The sequence below is a fragment of the Malurus melanocephalus genome, unplaced genomic scaffold (genome assembly GCF_030028575.1).
Source record: "Malurus melanocephalus ecotype Western Australia unplaced genomic scaffold, MMel_1.1 scaffold_41, whole genome shotgun sequence".
Lineage (NCBI taxonomy): Eukaryota > Metazoa > Chordata > Aves > Passeriformes > Maluridae > Malurus > Malurus melanocephalus.
In genome coordinates, this window is record NW_026623273.1 from 1,760,156 (window position 1) to 1,782,644 (window position 22,489).

The window sequence follows — 22,489 nt, forward strand, 5'->3', positions numbered from 1 at the left end:
GACCCCAGCCTGTCCTGCTCTGCTAAGGGCAAACAGCAGCAGCTACACGATTGTTCTTCCTCAGAGGGCAGTACTTCATGAACTCTGCACTTCTGAACTCTGGCCACAAAGTCATATATATGGTGTTTTTTAAATAGAAATGATAGCTGGCAAGGCAGCAGGAATAATGAGACACAGAAAATCAAGCATGTAGGTGGACTAAGTGCAGCCAAGCCCTGGGACCCCAAGGAAAAGTCTGGGCTGCCTGCAGAATTTACAGGAAAAAAAAAAGACAGTACAAATATCTGGATTTGGGGCAGGATCAAGATGCAAAATGGATTTGAACTCATCCCTAGCACATGATAAGTATTTGGCAGACCCACAGCATGGGGAATTGAACATGTAGTTCTCGTTAGTGAAAAAAAGCATAGAAGATTTAAGCTGTTTTAACTTTTCTCAAAATTCTTAATTTGAACTCACTTCAGAAAAACTGTTTTTATTTGTGAAATAATTGTTTCCTCTAATACCATGTTCTTCAGAGAGCTTAAAATTTTTAAAATTTTAAGGCAATTACTGAGAGATATTTCATGTTTTTCATCATAAAATCCACGTGAATCTCAACACTTGTGTCATATATTCTACTGCTTTGGCCCACAACATCAGGATTCACTCCTTCCAACTCTCATTTCCTTTTGGACTGAACCTGTTTTGAAGATATCCCTCATGAAAACTCTGAGGAAGGGATAGGCAGACACACAGAGAAGTCTGAGTAAATAAGAGCATCTTCCAGTCCTTTGAAAAGAGCAAGCAGATTTTGGCAGGCAAATTGTTAGCATGGAACAATTTTACCAGAAAACCTGCCATTGCCTGAGTTAACAGGGCCTAGGGGGAGCACCACCCAAGGAACACTGATGGGGAGATGCTSGGAAACAACAGCATCAAAATTTCCATGGGCAGCAACTGAGGAAAAACTGTAGTTTTGTCACGATTCGGTATTTTTCAACCAGGTAGTGGAGGACTTACTTGGTAGTGTAGCAGAAGTCASTTTGTCCACGTCTTCCTCTAGAAGACACATCCCAAGTACAGACCATTTCCTGTAAATTGTGCGTTACACATTTCAAATTCTGAGGGTCCCCTAGAGAGCCTGAAACCATACAAGAAATACAGCAAAAAATTGCAAGTCAAAAATAAGCAACTGTAASACAACTGCTATTGTTCACATCTATAGGCTTTCTTCTTACATTTGTATTGCATGCAYGTCAGGCCATTATTTTAAAACTGCTGAATGATTTGTGTGCCTGATTAGACAGCCACAGACTCACAGACTTCTAGAGGCACCTAAGATCTGGATTTATACTCATGTGTGTAACACAGGCAGCTGCCTCTTGCCACAATACCCGTTCCTTGCCTAGACTAATAAGCAGGCTTTGGGCCAATGGCAAAACCACAAGCTTTGATTTTAACTTAATGAGTTTTTTGCTCTCCTCCACTGTCATACATGGAGTGCAATTAATGACAGACGGGCAGTTAATGATAATGTGTGAAATTTTTGAAGAGAGCCAGCATATGCAGCAAAAAGGTTTCACAGCAGACACTTGGGCCAATGCATGTGAAGACTACCAGTGGCATTATTGAGAATTTTACACCCAGTTTTGCACTGGTTCACAAAATGTTGCTGAGCTCTGGAAAACAGAGACCAGGCCTGGCAGTACCTCCATCCCTAGATGGTGTGGGGTCACAGAGGTGATGGGTTTTGAACATACACACAACAGAACAGCAATGCAATTAAATGTGTCAATACAAAAGYTACAGAGAAAAAGTAGCTAGTGAATTACATTGCAATAAACTTACCTATCTCTTGGCTATATACTAAGCTTAGGCATAAAATAGCGAGTGCTAAAAGGCAGCGGAGGCTTGAGTTCTTCCACATTCTTCTACTGTTTGTTTTAGGAATAGCAGCTTTAAGCAGGAGTAAACGTCATCTTCCAACCAGCTGGTCAGTTCTAAAATTAAATATAGAAATAAAAAAAAAGAGAACAAAGTTTTAAATTCTAGAACTGGTATTCCACAAATGCCACTTTTTGTTCCATGTACTTTTCTTCCTCAGTAATGTTCCCAGGCATAGCAACTCCTTTTGCTTTGTCTGGCAAACAAACCTCTTCTYTGTCGCAACAGCTGCTTGGTTCATACATTTTCAGTAATACATTTTCCCCASAATCATAGACATATAAAACTCTACAGTTCATAGGTATCCTTCAGGACTATCTGGTATCAGAACAGACGGGAGAATATTCCCCTACAATGTGCCTCTTCAACCTAGATGACACGTTATATCCACAAAGGATATTGTATATTGTGAATGGAAATGTCCCCTGCTTCATTTCTGCACACAAGGGAACAGGATAGACCCTCTGCTTTCTTCTTTCCCCTGCTCACTTTTCATATTGCTGTTATTCAAAGTTATGGGATGCCCAGGATGTGATCACCCAGGATCATTGGCTCAATCCAGTGTTAAATAATCACACCTGAAGAAAAGATATAATGGGTAAAAAGGAGTGAGCCATTTCTCTRTCAAGATACTTTTTGCTGCAACTATTGACCTTAGAGTAAAAAGTTATCTGGAATATTGTGTTCAGTGTGTTCTTTGAGGAGTAACACATTTCTTACTTAAAATGCGAAGTTCAGCTGCTCAGGGGGACCCAGGGACATCCAATTCCATCCAAAATTCTATGACCTTCCGATTTTTTTCTCAAAAAGGAAAAACTAAAGGACAACCTATCCATAAGCTCAGTCAATTACTGGTGTATGGTTTCCCTGCTATGTGAAATCTGTGAAGATTTGAGCACCCTCCAGGGGCCATAACTCCCATGTAGCAAGAGGCCCTCGCTCAACAACCAAGAGCAGGAAATGGGGCATTTTCATGGTGGAAAATGTCCAAGCCTTCCTGTCCTACAGAGCAGCTTTGTTCCCATTTTGTCCAGGCTCTTATTTTGAAAGGCTTCTGACCTTGACTTCCAAAGCTAGATGTACATCACTGTCAGTACAACACCTTTCTTGTTAAATTACAGAAGCTTTTATAGACAAACTCCTCTTTACTGAAGTCCCCTGAGCCATCAGGAGTTTTATTGATTTTTTTTTTTTTAAGGAATCCTCCCTTAGGGTATAGCTGAAAATGTCTGAAATGCTCTTCTGTCCCTCACCAATCTGCACTGTGCAAGGAGAAACATAGCAGCATTATGCCAARTAATCCAGAGCTGGTCACAAGGAGCCACTTCTTTCTCTTGGTCTGCAATAACTAGGCTAAAGGAAAGACCCAGGCAGCACAAGAGATGAGAAAATGCTACAGTAAAGAGTGTTGTTACACATGAAGACAAGAAACACCCTTCGATCTTAAAAATTATTTTAATTTCAGTATGTTCTCAAACCACTTGAAAACTTCACTAAACACATAAGTAATTTGAGATATTGTCTGGGGGCAGTATATCTTTCATATATTCCTAATTTGTAATATCATGCTGTGAAACTTGTTAAAAGACAAACCAGGAGCAGAGRTTGACAAATCCATGTTCAGGTAAACATGAATCAAGAACCAACCAGGACATGACATATATTAATCTCTGAGCCAAATTCCCCCATTGCATTCTGYGTATCTCTTCATATTGTATTTCTCCATGTTGTTAATGAAAATATGAATGTTATCTCCAGGTTTAAACTCTGCTCACAAACCTCAAAATTCATAAAAAATGTGAAGACCACTCAGACAGGCCTGGGARTTACATGAATAAAATGACTGGTTTCTATTTGTGAGGTATATATACATTTAATCTATTTCTGAGGACTTCTTCAAAGGCTGTCTCCCGGAGAGAGAACTGACCTGTGATGTTAATTAAATTCCAAGCCTCCCRTATTAGTCCCAACCTCTAAATACATCACCTATGTAGATTTGTGTAAAACCTGTTTGATCATGCCCGGTTTATGAGGTAAATTCAGCAACTAACATTAGTGTGTGTGTATTTTAAGAAAATCTGGTTTTCTGCATCTCTTTCAACACATAGCTTACTGATTTGTCCTCCTACTGTAGAATTTTTAAAAGTAACATCATAGTAGTGCATTACAAGAAATCTTAGTCATACCGAGTTCTCCTAACTCAAGAACAGTTTTAATTTCAGTTTCAGAGTCAGGCACAAAAGTGAACCTATGTAGCCTCATGCAGGACATGATGAGAGTTTTGTAAACCACAATCTTTCGTAACAAGAATAGACTCCCTGGCTCTTGTGTTCTCACACACATTTTATAACTTGCTGAAAAGCTGGCAATTAGAAGCCTCATGTCACATAATTAAATGCCATTGGTCAGGAGAAAAGTTTCCCATTTATAGGCTTGTTTTAATTATAAAGTTACAAAATAATTGAGTACTTTAAAAACATGAAGTTTACTTTCTTCGGATGAAAGCTGCCTTCCATCAGTTCAAGACTAACTCAAAMAAGGCATGGAGGTTTTTCCTTACCCTGAAAGATATTGAAAGCATGTTATCCTTTAGACAGAGGTACCCCTAAGAGTTAAGGATACTTATATAGGACAAGAGAGCTCAACCTTTGCAGAAGGCAGCAAATCCTTGACCATGGTGGCTGGAGTGCAACCAGAGCAGCAGTTACTAAATGTAAATGTCTTTAYACTGCAGGTCTTTGTTTTTAAAAATTGCCCATTGTCTGCACCAGAAAAAGCTACTAGAATGAAACCACTTCTAACAGTAGTCCATCTTAAAAAAGATCAGCATAGCACATCCCATAACAATCTCATTTCCTTGGGCAATATATTTGTGCCACTTCACTGGTACTATCATCAATGYTCCAAATGTGCTCCACAACTATCTCTTGCTCCATTTTAAGCACATTACTTTGTCCTATCTCCAGCAGACAAAGAACAGTTTATCCTCTGCCTTGCAGCAACCTCTTACATAGAACATGACTGATATCAGATGTCTAATAGCTCCTCCCTTAAAAACTCCAATTTTTTTTTCACCATTTCCCAGTCTCAGTTCCTAGATTTCTGATCTTTCCTGGAATAAATCTTTCTCTGTGAACCAAAGCTACTGTATCTACAGTTTTGAAATATCTCTATCCCAAGGCCTTAGCATTATCAAGAACAATGAAGGAACTTTCCTAAGGCAAACCTATGCATAGTATGTGTTTACACAGCCCATGCCATATTTGCTTTCTCCTACATTCAGATCTTGTTGACTTAATTTCAGCATGTGATCAAGCCCCGGATACTGTACAAAGCTGCTATATAGTTGTTTATTTAGTACTTCAGACTCCAATCTCATCCTCAAATGGACTGCAAACCTCCTGACTGAGTGTGAGTATATTTGCACAGCAAATTAATCTTAAAGTCTTTGCCTGAAAAGGTCTTTCACTTTTGAAATTTTAAAATCTGCAAAGAGTCTCCTATAAATCCATGTTAAGTAAAAAAAAAAAAAAAAGTGGGTATATACAAAAGGTATTCACATGCAAATTCATGCCATACTGACAGCAAAGGCATGACAGGCTTCAGTTTAAATTACTCTTTTTTAAAAGCAGCTACCACAAGCAGGATTCCCTAAAAACTGTTGGAAGGTACAGTACATGGTCCTGACTTCTGCCCAGGGCTTTATGTTGCGCAGAGAACCTACCCTTGGTGCCTGGGGTCAGAAAAAAGACATTTTTAATTTCTTTTTATGCAGACAAGGTAGCACAGCCAGACTCAGATTCTTAACTACTGAAGCCAGTTGCTGGTGGCTGATGTTTAAAAGAGCTCAATATCCATCATGGACTTTCAAGTGACTTTTAAAGATGTTTTGATGCATCTACTGGTGACCAGATAGACAAGAAAGGGAAAAGTACTCCAACACAATAATGTGTACTTATGTGTAGACAGCTTTGGTTCAAAATATCATCAGCTGCAAAGAAGGCGAAAAGTTCTGTGATAAACCAAAAAAATGAGGGCAGGAAAGAGAGTACCAGCCTCTTTAGACTTAACCTCTTAAAAGGGAAATCAGAAAATAACTGGTATCTCTCCTTCAGACTGTGTTTGTTATTACAAATTTCTTGGCTTAATCGGTATTGTGTATCTTTTTTTTAGCATAGCTGAGCAAATGCTCAAGTCTTTTTTATTTTTTTTAAGTATTTTCTTAGTCAGTTGTAACAGATCAGGACTCTAAGCACAGAAGTTCTCCAAAGCTTTGTTGTGCTTTTCAGTTTTCTGGTCTCCGAATGTATTTCATTGTCAAGTGCTTGGAAACCACTTTGAAAACAAACAAACAAAACAGCTAAAGAACAAAAATATCAATAATACTTTCAGACTGCTTTCTGCCTACAGCCTCATCTGACAGACAAAAGCCTCCAGACCTTGTTTTTAAAAATGTCTGTGAATTGAGGATTAGTTGCCAGAGTTTTTATATACATACTTGTGCTCCAGGAGCATATACCTGAAAAGAAATGGTTCAAAAGTCAGATATACAAAAGGTTTAGGGAAATAAAGTGGAGAAATCTAGATGAAACCAGTAAAAATATATGCAGTAAATGGAAGAGAAGAAGTCTCTTTGCCAATAAATTTTCTCAAGTTACCATTTATACTTTGCCTCTACTAAAAATGTGTCATCATAATAATTTACCACCCAATGGAACATTAAAAGCTCTCAAGGAAAATTATTACATAGTACACCACCAAAATATTGTAGAGATTCATAGAAGCTGCATTTTTGGCAATACTAGACAGCCATCACCCCAAATATTGTCATGCAGAAATGCAGRTACTAAGTATGTGCCTAGATCAAACCTTCTTGCTAGAAGAAAAATTACTCTGCTCAGCAGGCAGAGAAAGATCATTTTACTTGTCTCTGCTCAAAGATACTAATCAACCTTCAACATGAAAGAAAACACACTTACATCCAGGTAAAAATGCATATATCAAGTTATGCATTCTACTGTTGCCAGCTGAAAGCTTCCCAAAAAAAATCCCCTATCTGAAAAACCATGCCAGAAGTACACATTTCTGGGAAACCAAGCAAATGGCCAATACAGCTGACAGTAAAGGCAATGAACACAGAAACAGAAGATGAACTGGCTTTCTTTAAAACAGCTTTGTTGATCCCACAGACTTCAATCTTTGACTTTAAAGCTAGCTGAGTAATAAAAAAAAGTAAGAAAGCAGAATTAATCTTTATTTGAGAGAGCTTGGCTCTTTTTCAATAGAGTACATTCTTCCACCTCCTTGAAAAAAATTCCAAAGTTGAGACAAAAATCTCTAGTAATCTAAATGCAGGCTTTCCCCTTCTGTTTTATAACATGGCACTATTCCACTTTATAAGATTTGCAGGACATGAATCACTGGAACTCGTTTATAACGAAGACTGAATCCCATTTGGGAATCTGGCTTTCCCCAGTTCTGAGGAATTAATTTAAGAATCTGCTATTTCTCTTTCTGAAAGCTGATAAAATAATTCAAGTTTCCTATCTGCACCAAATGTTTTCTCCTAATCTGCAGCGGAAGAAAAGAAAACAAAGACAGGGTGTTAATATATTATTCAGTAAATGTGCAGGCCTACATAAGGCCAAACTTTCAGTCCTGTGAGACATTTGTTTTCTTGGGGTTTTTTTCCTGTCAAGCACAAGGAGATAAATTCCCTCCTCACTGTTTCCTCTAGCTGCCAAACAGCAGCATCCCCTCTCAGATACTGGAAAGCCACTGGAATTAATCTTGCAAKCACCCCACCCTGTCTCTGCAAGGTGAACTGAGAAGTCAGGAAACGACCTGCAAGCTCAACACAARGATCATCACTTCAGCATTTCATATTCAAAGCTCCTGGTCTCAAGCACCACCTACACCGACAAGGATTTTAGCAAGAAATGTTACCAAGAAGAGTAACAGTGCACCTGAGATGGAATAAGTACTTCATCTATCTCAGGGTCTAAGGCCATCTTGCAACTGCACCTACATTCCAGCATTTTCTTCTGATTCCAAGACTGTTAGACACTAGGAAATACAAATAAGCAACCTCCAGACTGGCAAAACTGCAGATATTTCCAGGTAGCAACTGGCATGAAAAGCACTTTACCTGGCAAGGACATGAGATGACAAATTCATGAACAAGAGCCACAATTCAAGGGTGATTTTATGAAAGCATTTTGTACCTGTTGGACAGCACAACAAACACAGACACCCACAGAGAAATTGAGACYCTTAGGACTTGCCCTTTGAAAGAAAGGAAAGTACATAGCAGAAGCAGATGTTTAATCATAGCAACGTATACAATTTCTAGAAGGATTTGGAAAGTGCAATTTGTGTTACTCATATAAACCAAAAAAGCCCCACCAAACAAAAACAAGACAGAGACCATTGGGAAGAACACCCCTGCTGGGATCGATGAGCTGGAGAGAAGAAAGCTCAGTGATACTGAAGAGGTGGAGCAGTCAGGCAGAGCAGTGGACTGAAAGGGCAGAACAAAGCAAGGAAATGTTGTAGGAACGGATTATTTATTTCTACCACAAGCAAAAGGTAACTTATTAGATGACTTTTCTTGTTTTTCAAGCAAAATATGCATTTCGCACACTTTGCCTTTTGCTCTCACTGATTTATGCCTGTTTTCAATTAAACCGTATGCTAATTTAGACATTCTTAGTCCTACTAGAGTAATTTTTTCATGCATTGTTAAGTGTACCCCACACAAGAGTAGTCCCCAAGCCAGRCATTGCATTTAATGTTCCTAGCGAGAGATTTTCAGAACAAAGACACTCTCAAATGAAAATTGGGCGTCTCATTCCTGATTTTGGAAGTCCTTGTGATATCAATTAGTCATCAAATACATTTAAATACAAGCACACCAATGACTATTAGGAGCACAGCACTGCTCTCCAGATGGTAACAACAAAAAACAAACTTCTGAGAAACACAGTGAACCCGAATACTACCAAAAATAGGCTAAACATATTTGGCATATCTGCAAGCCTGTTCCTGATTTATTGTTGTTACATATTAGGACATTATTATTATAGATTACCCCTATGACTTAGACATCAGAGAAGGCATGCTAGAGAGGTCTGGTTTGCAGTCTAATAAAGGTTGATTTCACTCTGCAGCCATTTCCTCAGCAGCGTTTCTCCATTAGCTGTASAGTTTCACCAAGTTTGTAAGCACAYAGTATTCTGAGATCTCACCTCCTTGTCCGACTGAAGTGAACCTGAGAAGTGTGTTCAAAGGTTACCGCAGGGGTGAGGGGAGAGACARCACATTATCAGATAAGCCCAGCTTCCTTAGGAAGTCAGCTCAAATTAACAAGCACAGATTCTTCTCCCACAGAGATGCAGATGGAAAACACCTAATCATGTGAACAAAGAACAAAGCAAAGGGGTGAAGGTTAAGGGACACTAGTGGCMAAAAGAGAATTTTTGATCTCCCAGGCTATTGTGCTGTGCAGAAGGAAACATCTCAGAACCATTTACACGCTTGTGTTTTAACCCATTCAAAATTTTTCTTGATACTTACTACAACTGGCAAATTAATATTCTAAGGGGATAAAGGATGYATTTGTATAAATCTGATTCAGCTACACACATTTCCTGATATGCTTGAATTTGGTGACCTCACAGTAGACACACTTCCTTGAATTCTTGTACTTTGCAACACAGYGTGGAACAAGCAAAGTGAGCAAAGGCATACAAATCTGATTACTTTGCATAGATAAAAAAAATCTCTTATCATGACTCCAGTGGCTATTCACTACGCCTTTTCAATACTTGACACAGATGCAAAGCAAAGAAACAAATGCAGTCACATTTATTTTTGCAGTACATAAACTGAGRATCCAAAGAAAACACACAGAGAATRTTTCCCACTTTTGCAGTGCTGACTGCATTTTACTGATACGCAACTGAAACAAAACGTAAACCAATTATTCCAAAGCACGTTTCAGTTTTGGAGGTACTGTTAGCCTCTGTGTAGTTCTCAAGACAGCACGTCTTCAGAGGAAAATGTAATTTGCCCACATTGTCAACTGCACTTTACTCAATGTCAGGTTCAAGRGCCAGACCACATCACTYAGACTTTAYAAAAAACACTGCAGAATAAAGTTGYTGTTCCTAAAARGAATGAGGTTATCTGCATAAATCTGTCCCTGCTGGTTCTCTTCAGCTCATATGTTCTTATGAACTCACAAACGTTAAAGAAGTTGACCTTATTAATGAAAGAGTYTATTTCCCTTAATCTGGAAATGTACAAAAACTTATTTTGAACTATATGACCTTTAATCTTCTTTCCATCACAGGAAAAGCCTAATTAGTTTTATAAGAGAACACTGATAATTTCTGAAGCAATTCCAAGTGCATTTTTTTTTAAAACCGGCAATGACCCAAGGGCTGGAATCCTTCATTGTTTACAATGAAACCTGTGGTATTCAAATTATTTTTAAGGTACAATGAACCAAATCCAAAGAAAGTGTCTCTTCATGTGTACAAAGAGCATATAAATAGATCAAATGCTGAAATGTGGCTTTCACATTAAATAATATATTGAGGATAAAGAGCAACAGTTATGTGATATCCTTTTAGAGTGAATGTAAAGAATGAGAGTCACTTACGAGAAATAAATTGATTTTTYTTTTACCAATCAAGGAAATGTACAATTCCTGAAACTATAGATCTATATTTTCTAAGCAATTCCTGTAGTACTAATCTTTATTGAGACTAAAAGCTCTCATGGGCTGTTGCAGTTCCTCTCTTAATAAGTATCTGATAGATCACATGAAGACATACTGAGCATGCTATCATGTACGACCACCCTTCCACTGGGGTGGGCAAACACTTTCCTCTCTTCTCTGCTCCCAAGTGAACCCTCAATGCTGCCATTCCCTTTCTAATCTTGACAAAAGAGTAAGGTCTACAATAAAGTACGACACTATAAGAACAAGTCAGTCCACGTGTAATTACATAGCAGTGGCACTTCCTTTGTTTTTTTCCTTCACATGTCATTTTAGTTTACTTTTTTTCCCCTGGACTTCTTCACTTACGCATATATGCGTGCATATCCCTACTGTTAGATGACAAAGTGTGGGGGAATTAAGTACTCAGAAATACAAATATTGACTTCTACAGCTGAGATACATCAGAGCTGGTCTCTTTCCTAATTAACTCTCATTGATGCAAGCTATAAGAAATTAAGCACTTCATGCATGTACATGGGACTCACTCTCACACCTGCTCACTGTATAGTACTGCCTCGTTCTCCTGCTGTTCACAGCTTCTGCTGGAGCCAGGGACCCRAAAACAGGCAGGCACATTAATCCAGGTGTCTAAAAGCAATACTACTCATACTTTTCTCTCTTGTTGCTCTCACAGAGGTCCSTACAAAGGGTGTATGGTCCACTTGCAGATCTTGTAACAGCACAGCAACCCAGTGCCTCAATATAAACTTACTCCATTTTATTCCCTCTACAAACATGCAGCACTTCCTTAACTTGCCCTAAYTGAAACAAATAACTTACTGCAGTGCCTAATGCACAATATGTAGTTGTTTTACAATTAAATTAACACYCAGCTTTCCATTTCAAATAATTTAGACTGACTGTTTGGTTTAGGCAGAACATTGTCTAAAAAGAAAACATAAAGGAAAGGTCATGTTTTGTTTTCAACTTTTGCTAGATGACTTCAAATAGAATTCAAACATAGTCTAAAAATCTCTCAGTCCCCCCCAAAAAAGACACTAAAAATTACTAAGTTTTTTCAGAATAATCAAAATGAGAAGTTTGTATCTTGCCTGTTGGCTGGGTTTTTCTATCTTAGAAAGTTTCTTTATTTTCCTTGAYGTAAAAAAATATAGCAGCCTTTAAGCATTTCACGGAAGGTCTCAGAATGGAAAATACTGCTATRTAAGTACTTTGCAAGGGGATTGTCCTSGTTTCAACAGGGAAAAAATACTTAAGCAAACTGCACCATTGAAACGTTGCTCAGCAAAAGAAACAAAGCAATGAAGATATGAACTACAAAAAATAATACACAAGATGGCTAGGACCCATGATTTTTACAGCTGTAAAATAAAACAATGCCCTTCTGCAATTCGTTTCAGAACTTAAGAAAAGCAGTGAATTGAGAACCTRTAAGTAACCCACAAGAAAGTGCTGAGAGCATTTGCAAGGGTAATGATGCCACACCTAATTTAAAACTGAAAGCAGCTCATACAAGATTGAGATTGCTACCAATAGGACATAGAGTGAGTCAATTCCACAAGCCTCTTCTGACATGATTCATGCTTAGAATAAGAAAACAAAACAGAAATTTTCATGGCCACATCTCAAATCTTCACAACACTTTCACATGACCATCCCTATAGCATCTGTAACTTGCATCAGCCTCTTCTGCCTCAATCCTCCCTTGAAAGTGAGGTTCACATACTAAAGTTCTTTCTTTTTTTTCTTTTTTTTGTTCTGTGGGGTGACTATAAAAAAGGGCTGAGGAGAGGAAAAAACAACCTTGGATTGTTGGAATCACAAACAAGTGATTCCAACTTTTCTATCTAGGCTTAACAGGGCTTTTCCTTCCTGCTATTATTAGTAAATCTCACAGTTTATTTCTCTCAATATTGAGCTGGCAGATAAAGCACAAAAGAAGAAGGATTTCTTACTTATTAGCTTCTGACACCAATAAATTCTGTATACCTACACACTGGAATGGAAAAATCTCTTCCTGTGGAAGGCTGTTCATCACATTTTTCATGCATTGTTGCTGATATGTTTAACTTTTTTGTTTCACAACTCAGCAATGAAGCAGCTATTGTTTTCAAAGTGCTGACAAGTCCRACTGCGGGAGGGAGAGACAGACGTGCGACAATTCTCAATGGTCTCTCTGGTGGCTGTGGGCTGAGGTGCCCAGACACGGGGAGAGAGAAGGCAGGGTCAAGGGGAGAACTGGAAAATTCTGAATGTAGTTATATGAATCATATATTCTGTTTTGATACATTTTTAGTTTCTATTCCACTATTCTATTCCTTAGGAAAAATTCTACTCTTCATGCATCTAATCAGGTCCATCCAGAGACACGGCACATGATGCACAAGGCCAAGCACATCATTACAAGTTCACCTGTCTAAATCTAGAGCCTGGCAGAACCTTTTATTTCATGGTATGAAACACAAACRCATCACTTTTTTCTTCTTTTTGTGAAATATTCTTCTACAAAAGCTCATGTCAATCTCACCACGAAGCAAGTCATTCGAACTCATAAAGCATTATGCAAATAATACCACCTCAAGGATCTTTGGAGAGTACACTGCTTTTCCCATTTCTGCAATCTTCCATACTAAAGAGCTATTCATAGAATCTGTACAAAGACTACATATGCAAAACATATTTAGATAACAATGCATATGCACAGAGATATAAGTACTTGACTTTAGAATAGTATACGCAGAAAATATCTGTAAGCCACTGCAGAAGAGCATAAAAATATCAGATGTACATGTAAGCATTAGGAATGAAAGTGACAAAAATCTTATTTTGTCCAAATAAGAAAATTTTAAAAACTAAAACAATTGACTACCATTACAGGTGGCAAAGATTATAATAGTTATTAATCTAAATGGTCATTAATTCAAAACAAGAGWTCGAGTGGAGGCAATTTTAACCAATACTTGCTTAATTCTGAAAGTGATCAGCTCATCAAAAAGCTGGGTTTAGATTGCAGCATCTTATTTATCTTAGTTCTCAGGTCTCATGAAACAAGCAGCTAAATGCTATCAGAGATCACCTGTGCCTTCTGATGAGAGGGTATTTCACAGCTGTGGAGTGCTGCTCATGACTAACTCACTGCAGATTTATGCAAGATAATAAGCCTCAGTAACCACATATATGCACATATTGCTCTGGAATCCATAAACACATAAGTATATGACTAATTCTAACTTATGAATGAAGGCAACACAAACTCACATTTGCACTGTTAGCAGGAGCCCAACTGCAGGAGCTTAGTCTTCAGTACAGGAGAGCTGAATGCTGAACTGGGCAGTCACATGAGGCACCTGAAGTTAAAACACTCACATATAATCCATTGCTAAGAATGCTATACTTGAGGATCACTCAGAAAAATGTGGAATTGTCAATACACATTCTATGTTTGAGTATGTGGAGAGGAAAATTAACATTATTTTGCTGAAAGCTTGTTAGTGACCTAATTCTACAGCAGCTATTGTAATACGGAGTGCTTGCTCCCATTTCTGTCTACAGCAATCACTGCCCAAATTCCAACCCAGAACTACCTACTGATTAGCAAACATGCATACACCAGGCTAAAAAGAGAGCAGAGAAGAACCTAGTGTTTTCAAGGATACATTCTTTTCATATTAACACCAGCTGCACTACTCATTAGTTGAAACATGAGAAAGGAACCGGAAAACGTTCAATTTTTAAAGTATCAGTTATCACAGCTCAAGCAAATGAATACATAAAAGCCACTGAAAATAAAAGYCCTCACAACTTTTTCTGCATGGATTGGGCTACCTTACAAAAGCCCTTGATCCAACAACACAAGAGAAAAACTAGCCATTCATTAGCAGTGGAAATGGTTTTATCCAGTACAAAGTCGATTTATACTCAGGATCAAATTATTACTATGAGCAGTTCGGGTCTGAGAGATCAACTGTTGTTGCAAAGGCTAAAACAATGCAACTATTTAATTCAGCAAGGTTACTTGGTCACAGTTCTCAATTACCTACGTAGAGAAAGGATTTTAATCTACTATAAAAGACATGAGAGGAAATGCCATGAAGTAGACGTCCACTGAAAAGTGAATGCTTTGAGAAGTAAAACTAATTAAATATTGGCAAAGATTTTCAAGGGAGGAATGAAGTCACTGAAATAAAAAATAAGATTGGATGTATTACTAAGAAATTCTAAATACRGGTCCAATGCAAGTCTTCCTAGATTAGTGCCTTTAGTTCATATCACTCCAACATCAGACTAGATTAGCACAAATCATGCATAGATCTCACTTTAATAAGGATATTAATGGTGAAGGAAGATGACATATATGGGACAAAATACAGACTTTGAGGTAAGATTTAAAATAAGGATCACATAACATCTTGCTAGATTTACATCTAGATTGATTCTGTCATTTGAAATACATGGCAACATTTGATCAAAAATTTCTCATCATCCTGAAGAAAGAAACAGACCAATCACATTTAGTTTGGAGAAGGTTGTTCTATATTGGGAATTGTGACAATGTTGCTCTAGCAGAAGAATTATGAGTTACATGCCTTGAGACCTGTGCAACACAGACTTCCCACAGCCATGACCTTTGGAAATGCGTGGAGCAGGGGGAAGGAGGGGAAAAGGAACAGGTAGACTCTAGGGAACAGATATAATTATCCTCACAACCAGGAGAAGCCCTAAAAGAGTTTGACGTTTATGTTCACCTCACACACACAGCACTTTAGTTCTTCTTGCACATAAGACAACACTGAAGTCTACAATATCAATAAATCACTTTAGGTTGGTTTTTTTTTTTTTTTTTTCTCTCACCTCCTCTCTTATTTCTGCCTAGGATTAAACATTAGAAGCTTATCTCCTTGGTTTTAGCTCCAGGGTAGCTGCAAAAACCTCAGAGGTCAAACATCTCTTGCTACAAGTGCTAATTGCRATCCAAAACATGAATTATTGTTAAAATTAGTTATAATTGGAGTACTTATAACTCACATTCACTTTTGGGCTTCAGAATCTGCAGAAGCTCCATCTATAATACTGACTATTATAATTTTCTTTCAAAGTTCATTTGATTTAGGAAGCATTTTTGACCTGCAGTAATATTAAAACCMATTATTTGAGAAAGATATTTTGAAGCTCTGTCCTCACTGATTTTATACTTAAGAGAGGCCATTAGATCATCCAGTTCAAGAAGGGCAAAACCATGATCTGCCATACAAACAGASTTACATCACATGATGAGCAGCATTGCTGTCTTGGCACAAGAGCTTCTGGCAGACTGTGCTAAGTCCTGTTTGCAAAGGAGAAGGGCTGCCAGGCTAAGGCAGATACCACCAAATAACCCCAAAATGCAGCTGCCTGCCCTGATCAGCCTCATGCTGAGCAGAGACAAGACTCTTCTTCCACATGTTCAAATTTCCYTCTCTTCAGGGCTCTCCAAGGCTCTCCAATGTGGGATGCACAACTCTCAAGTATGCAAATTACTAGAAATGCAGCTAATAAAGGTACAAGAAATATGAATACCAGATATTCTCAGACCACCCTGACAGACTGCAGTGTGGAGGTGTCTTCCCTCACAGCCTCAATGCTGCAGATGGGYTCACCTTCACCTTCAGGTTTGAGACCACCCTGCCTGAGTCTGGACTAGACAACAATGCAGCAAATGGCCTGGGTCACCAACCAGGCTCCAAATAAGCTTCTTCTGTGCTTCTGTGCTCAAAGTGTTTAAAATGAAGAAAGTGCAATTTTTAAAGCTTTAAACTGAAACGTGTGTCATGCCCAAGGGCACAATGTGGGGGGCATTCAAGGGCATGAAGCCACCTGGGAGAGAGCTGGCTTGCGCTGTTCACCACCCTAGCCAAGCTTGCCATAGGCCATATTCATACCATCCAGAAAATATGCTTAACTGTGCTGTCTAGTCAACTGAGCCTGCATTTCCTCTTGGAGGGAAGTAACTGATTTATTCAGGGAGCAAAACGAGCTTAAGTGGATGGCTGAGGCCCAGAAGTAGAACATGGACCATTTCTGAGCCAGATTGACAGTGTAAACCACCCTCAACCACCCCTGCTACTTGTACTTTTATTATACCTTTAAGCAACTTGTGCAATAATGACAAAATTATGCAAGCATAAGAAGCATTCCAGTATACTTTTCAGACTGTTTATCACCTAAATAAAACACTCAAATACACTGTTTTATTTAAATTTCATGGTTATGCACAACAAACTATCAGGTAACCTTGATATGAAACTATCAAGGTTTAGTCAATATTATAAAGCTGTTATCAGTGCAGCGGTAGGTACAAAGCAAGCACAAATACATGTTTGTATTTTTGGAACACATGAATATTCCAAAAGAAAGTACTTTTGACTGAAGATCAAAATTCAGTCAGCTATACTGGCAGAGAACATTGGAATAACTCATCAATATAGAATAATTCTCCTACAAAACAAAACAACCCAAAGAACAAAATGAAAAAAAAAAAGAAAACCCACCAAAAACTTAAAAAAAAGCCACTCCAGAGTAATTTCTCAGTCAATGTTACTGTATCACTGAAACTAGCTGACTGGGGAGGAGAATGCTGCAACATAAAATCAGGCTCAAGAAAGAGCCACTTTATCGACTTAAGGAAATTTCAGGACACTGAGGCTGGCTGAAAGGCTGTGCCTTTGTTTTTGCAGGATACTGCCCCTGAACTGCTGGGTGTACAGATGAGAAAGGAGATTACACTCCCTGACAACACATGGCCCAAGAGAGGGGAGAGATGGTCCTAAAACCATCTGCCGACACAGCAGTCCATCCAACCTGCCAATACAGCAGTCCCTCCTCTACTATGGGCTATGCTGAGGGTCTGATTTTTGGCAGGGTAGGGAAGTGAGGCAGAAAGAGCACAGAATTGCCACAGTGCTGTCCTTGTTTCCATGACATGTGCTTTTATAACTTGTGCTCCCTGAGGTAAAAGGCACAATTTGGACTCAACAGCTGACAACTCAGCAGTTCTTTGCCCGTGGGATAAGGGAAGGCTGGTTCTGTTCTGTTGTAGCAACAGTTGACCTCATGCCAGTGCCAGCTCCAGACAGTGCATGGAMAGGAGGGGAGACATGTGCCCTTCAAAACCTTACACCCTGACCAACATTCATACCAATGGCTTAGGAGTTATTTTTAGCTTAAGCACTTTCTGCTTGCAGTGAAACCTGCTACTAGGAGTGATTCCAAGAGAMAGCAGCAGGGAAAGGCAGACCGCAGCAAAGTGGCAAAAGCCACTGTTGAATTTCTGGCGCTTGCAGGAGTTCAAGGACCTTGCAGACACAAAGCAGGAGGGCTCCCACAGTCCGTAAATAGAGGGACTGCAAATTTTCCAGAGGAAGGAGGGTAGCAATGAGCAGCAAAAAAGTGATGTTGCTTATGAAAAGCAGTCCCCAAATATATTTCTCAGGGACAGATAAGAACTTCCAAAGATCATTTGTTCTAATTAAAATCTGTTAGTTTGTAAGTCAGTAATGAGAGAAGGCAAAGAACACAGGAAACATCTGTGTTTTCTAGTGATAGATATCCTAGCTGCCCCTCAAACCCTCAAAAGACAKGTAAGAAAAGCGGTCTGCTCATCTAGGAATTTATATGGCCCTTACCATTGCCATGCTAATGACTACGGAAGAAATCCATACAATTCTAGAAGATGATCTTTGAAGACATTTAAGCACATATAAAACCCAAACTTTTCATGCTTCAACCTAAAAGAAACATGCTCCAAAATCCCACTTAGCTGCAAGCAAGCATTACAGAGGAAAAAAAAAAAAAAAAGGGGAAGTGATGATAAATTTTGTAGGCATAAGCATGCACAGATGCAATCTCATCTTTGACAGGGCCATACTCCCTGATACTTAAACACTTGCCTGATGCTTAAACACTTAAGATTCACAAAGCAATTACTCCCTGCTTGTATCTGCTGATAAAATGAGCACAGAACCATAGAATCTGGTTCCAAAGAAAAAAGCTGTCGCTGTTGTTTAAACACATAGGAAAAGAAAGTAGCAGGAGTATTCCCTTTTTTGAGGGAACCTAGTCACTGCCACGCTTGCTGGGGTATCAGAAACACCTTTGACCACCCCCWGAGACTACTAAAAGTGACAGATGACTCAGGGTGAAGACACCTCCAGCTCTTCTGTCATGGCATTTCTCTCTGAAGCTTAGGTAAGCATTGACTCAGTATAGTACTCATGTCCTTGTGAAAGGGCACTCACTGGAAGYGGTAGACCATGGTCTCCAGCTCTTGGTCCCAAGGACTATTTTCATCTTTTACATTAAACTGAACATTCACAGAACAAAATGTATCAACCAGTTTTGGAGCATAGAGCACCTCTCAAGTCTCATCTAGAAGCAATTTATTTTTCTTATTTTTAGATGGAAATCTGATGCTTAACAGTCAAAAAGTAATCATAATGAAATCTCATGGGAAAAGAAAGGGGTCCATCTGCATCAGCCTTGTGATATACTGCACTGCAAGAAAGAGTCAGTATTTACAAATATCTAAGTTGTTTAAGATTGCCAGACACTTTCTTCTGGAAGTTTTCATCTTTCAGATKAAATTCTTGCTAACATAGAGAGTTTAAACATACCTTATTCACAAAGCACCGTATTTGCTGTCAGTCACTCATTGGATTAAGTAATCCAATATACATACTCTAAGARAGCTGATTCTAATACATTTAGAGATTCTGCTCTAGCTTTACCTATGGWTGTTAATAAATTCAAATTTTTTTTACATTTTCTAAAACTTTGAGCTGCATSATGTGACCTTACAGGCATAGATTATAACTCAACAAACATTGAAAATTAAAGCTTTATGAACACCTGCTAAGAGTAGCAGCAGCAGCTTTGTCACCGTGAAAAAGCTTTCCTCTCTTTCAGAAGAGCATCTCCACCCATATGGCTGTTCCTGTACATTCCCCATTTGCCTTCGCAAGTCTGYGAGAATGCCCTCATCTAAAGGTTAAGTCTTTCCCTTCCCTCAGCACASCTGTGAAGGGATTTTGCACAATCTAACTCACAGATAATGCTTGCCACTGGTTGCTGTACCTGACTAAAGTGGTGTGTTTGTAGAATGCACAATGGAAACTGTTATCACTTAATAATACTGAYAGAAGTTTGAATAGGTGAAACAGTGATAAGATGAAAGGATGCAAAGACTTAGTAAACAGAAAGAAAACAAAATCAGCTGATCTACTGACTCCCTAAAAGTTATATTCCAAACCAGCTCCAACTTAGTGATTTTTAAGCTTTCCTTTTGTAAATTTCTGTAACATTTTCCAGGGTAGATCACAGCCCTGCAGTCTACTGACACTAGACTGTCTTTCCTTAGAGGAAACCTGTCAGAGGTAACCTGCAGACCCATCTCCAGCTAATGACCAGCAAATCATGTCGAGAAATACCAGCCAAGCACAGATATGGTGCTACTTGTGCTGTGGATATATATATGGCATTTGCTTCTGTCTCTTCCACATCCAAATCCCCCCCTTCATCAAAGAAAATTTTTGTTTTGATCTTGATTCACATTGTGGCCAAATCCAGGAGACTTCTATGTCTATTCCCACTACTATGCACAGAAATCAACAGAAATCAAARCTTATCTGGATCAACAAAACTGTGTTGCATGAAACGGTTGACAAGCTAAGGACAAGCACAAACTTTTTGCAGATCAARGCATTCATGCATTCTTCCCCACAGGATGTGCAAAGCTTAATATATAAAGCACGTGGACACTGATGGATCTACACCAAAAAAACATACTTCTCAGCTGGCATTGCCACATGCTGATTTGAGGGAACATGGCATGACATAGAGTTTAATCTTTCCAACAGCTACTAAACCTGCTTAGTCTTATTAACAGTCTGGGTTCATGCTGTGGGGTTGAACAAAGGGTTTAGGAAGAATTTAAAGAATTCTTCTATTGCAAGGAGAAAAGGCACAACAGACTTTCAGGTGAGATGTCAAAGGCAAGTCACACTGCCTTACTTAGATAACAAGCAGAGTCCCAAATACAGCAGAAATCTTCCCAGTTTCCAGGATTCCCTGAAGTAAATTTGACAGGGCATGGCCCTGATAATGGAATACCATTATTTAACTATTTTTACAATAGTAATTTTAAGYGTGAAAATCTGTTGAAAAGAATCAGTGATAATTCCTACACAACAGCTCCCCATCCCCATCTCCCCAGTATTAGATGTTTATAATACCTATCCAAATCTTCACTACCATTCATAGGAAACTTCCCAGGCATTCACCACCAACGAGAACTCAAAAACAAATCACGCATATACCAATTCCTACCGARGTACCACACAGCATGCCAGCACAACATACCCAAATCTACACGTTGAATTTTAACAWGGGAATAACGTTCTTTCAGAACGACCTCAAAGGCTTTCAGAGATGGTTTTCAAACACGGTATCTACACAATTAGAAATTCAATCACTCAAAACAGACACAGCTGCTGCGAGTCCCTGCACAGCCAGTGCGCAGCGAGGCGCCGAGCATGTCTGGATGCTCCCCAAACACAGAGGGGCTCTGCAGTCCCCTCCTAATGTACATTTTTCAAAAGGGTGCTACATATYTGTAAATAAAATAAAACAAAACTRAATAAAAATTAAATCATCAAAATATGAACAAATAGTATTTACCCGCTGCTCAGTCCTTAAGCCAGCCAACCTGCCGGCCAGCAGAATGAGCTGTTGACAAAACACAGCCTCTATTTAAGTCGCAGGCTCCGGCAGCGGCAGAGAGGAGCCGCCGGTCTCCCCCCGCGCCGCGGTCTGCGCCCGCACCGGCTCCGACCCCCGCCGCGCCCCCGSCRCCRCCGCCACCACCGCCACCACCTGTCCCCAGCCCCGGCCGAGCCACAGCAGAGACACAGCTCCGGCTGAGGGGGGTCTCCGAAAAACCCCGCCGCCGCGCTGCGTCCCGGCGGGGCTGCCAGCCCCCCCTCCGCCCCTCCCGACCGGCACCTCCCCGGGGCGGGCAGAGCGAGGGAGGGATGGAGGGAACATCCATCATCGCGCCCCTCGGGCCGCCCCCTCCCAGGTGCGAGCGGCCGGGAGCGGGCGCCCGGCGCGGTGCCGCACTCACCCGGCGCCGCCCGGCCGTGCCCTGAGGGGGCCGCATGCCGCGGGTGCGCGGGCGGTGCGCGGCGCGGCCCAGCTCCGGCGGCAGCAGTGCGCAGCGCCGACAGGAAGGAGGGATGGAGCCGCGGAGGGAGGGAGGGAAGGAGGGAGGGAAGGAGGGAAAGACAGGGAGGGAGGGATGGAGGAGCGGGTCTGGCGGGCTGCCCGCGGGAGGAGCCTGCGCCGCGCACCGCCCGCCGCCGCCCCCGGCCCTGCCCCGGGCACCGCCGCCTCCCGCCGGCTCGCATGGCCCTGTTCGGCCCCGCCGCCGCAGCCCCGGTGCTGCCGGGCCGAAGCTGCCCGGGGCTGTGGGCTGACGGCGCTCTTGGCCGCCTGGTGGGGCCCGAGCTGCCGGGGGCACTGCAGCGCCCACGGTGTGGCTGGTCCCCAGCGGGCTGTGGCGAGTGTGCCTCCGGGAGGGTGAAGGCGCGGGTCTCGTCTGAACCTTTCAGGTTTTCTTCCGTAACACTGTCAAATTACCTTGGAAAAGTACCGTGAATACTTCCAGACCTCCAGAGCTGGACGCGGTAGGCTGGGCCCTGCAGACCCAAGGCAATTCTTGATTAATTTAATCTTCGTATTTGCCACTAGTTGTTGAGGTCTGGGACTTAACCTCCAACATTT

General features: G+C 40.4%; 1 protein-coding gene across 5 annotated transcripts in view; it reads right to left on the bottom strand.

The window, feature by feature from the left end:
* LOC130572781 (leukemia inhibitory factor receptor-like) overlaps positions 1-21,918 on the bottom strand; it is a 47,597-nt gene extending 25,679 nt beyond the window's left edge. The window contains exons 1-4 of one of the 5 annotated variants that reach the window (XM_057364694.1): positions 21,831-21,918; positions 13,934-14,022; positions 1,831-1,982; positions 1,003-1,123 (exon numbers count right to left, since the gene is read on the bottom strand). In XM_057364694.1, the coding sequence (XP_057220677.1) occupies positions 1,003-1,123; positions 1,831-1,909 (200 nt within the window). In that variant the 5' untranslated portion in view covers positions 1,910-1,982; positions 13,934-14,022; positions 21,831-21,918. Of the gene's footprint in view, positions 1-1,002; positions 1,124-1,830; positions 1,983-9,173; positions 9,341-13,933; positions 14,023-21,385; positions 21,518-21,830 lie in introns of those variants that run through there. The other 4 variants (XM_057364693.1, XM_057364698.1, XM_057364695.1 and 1 more) reach the window with 4 other exon arrangements.
* Between the last annotated feature and the right edge of the window lie 571 nt (positions 21,919-22,489).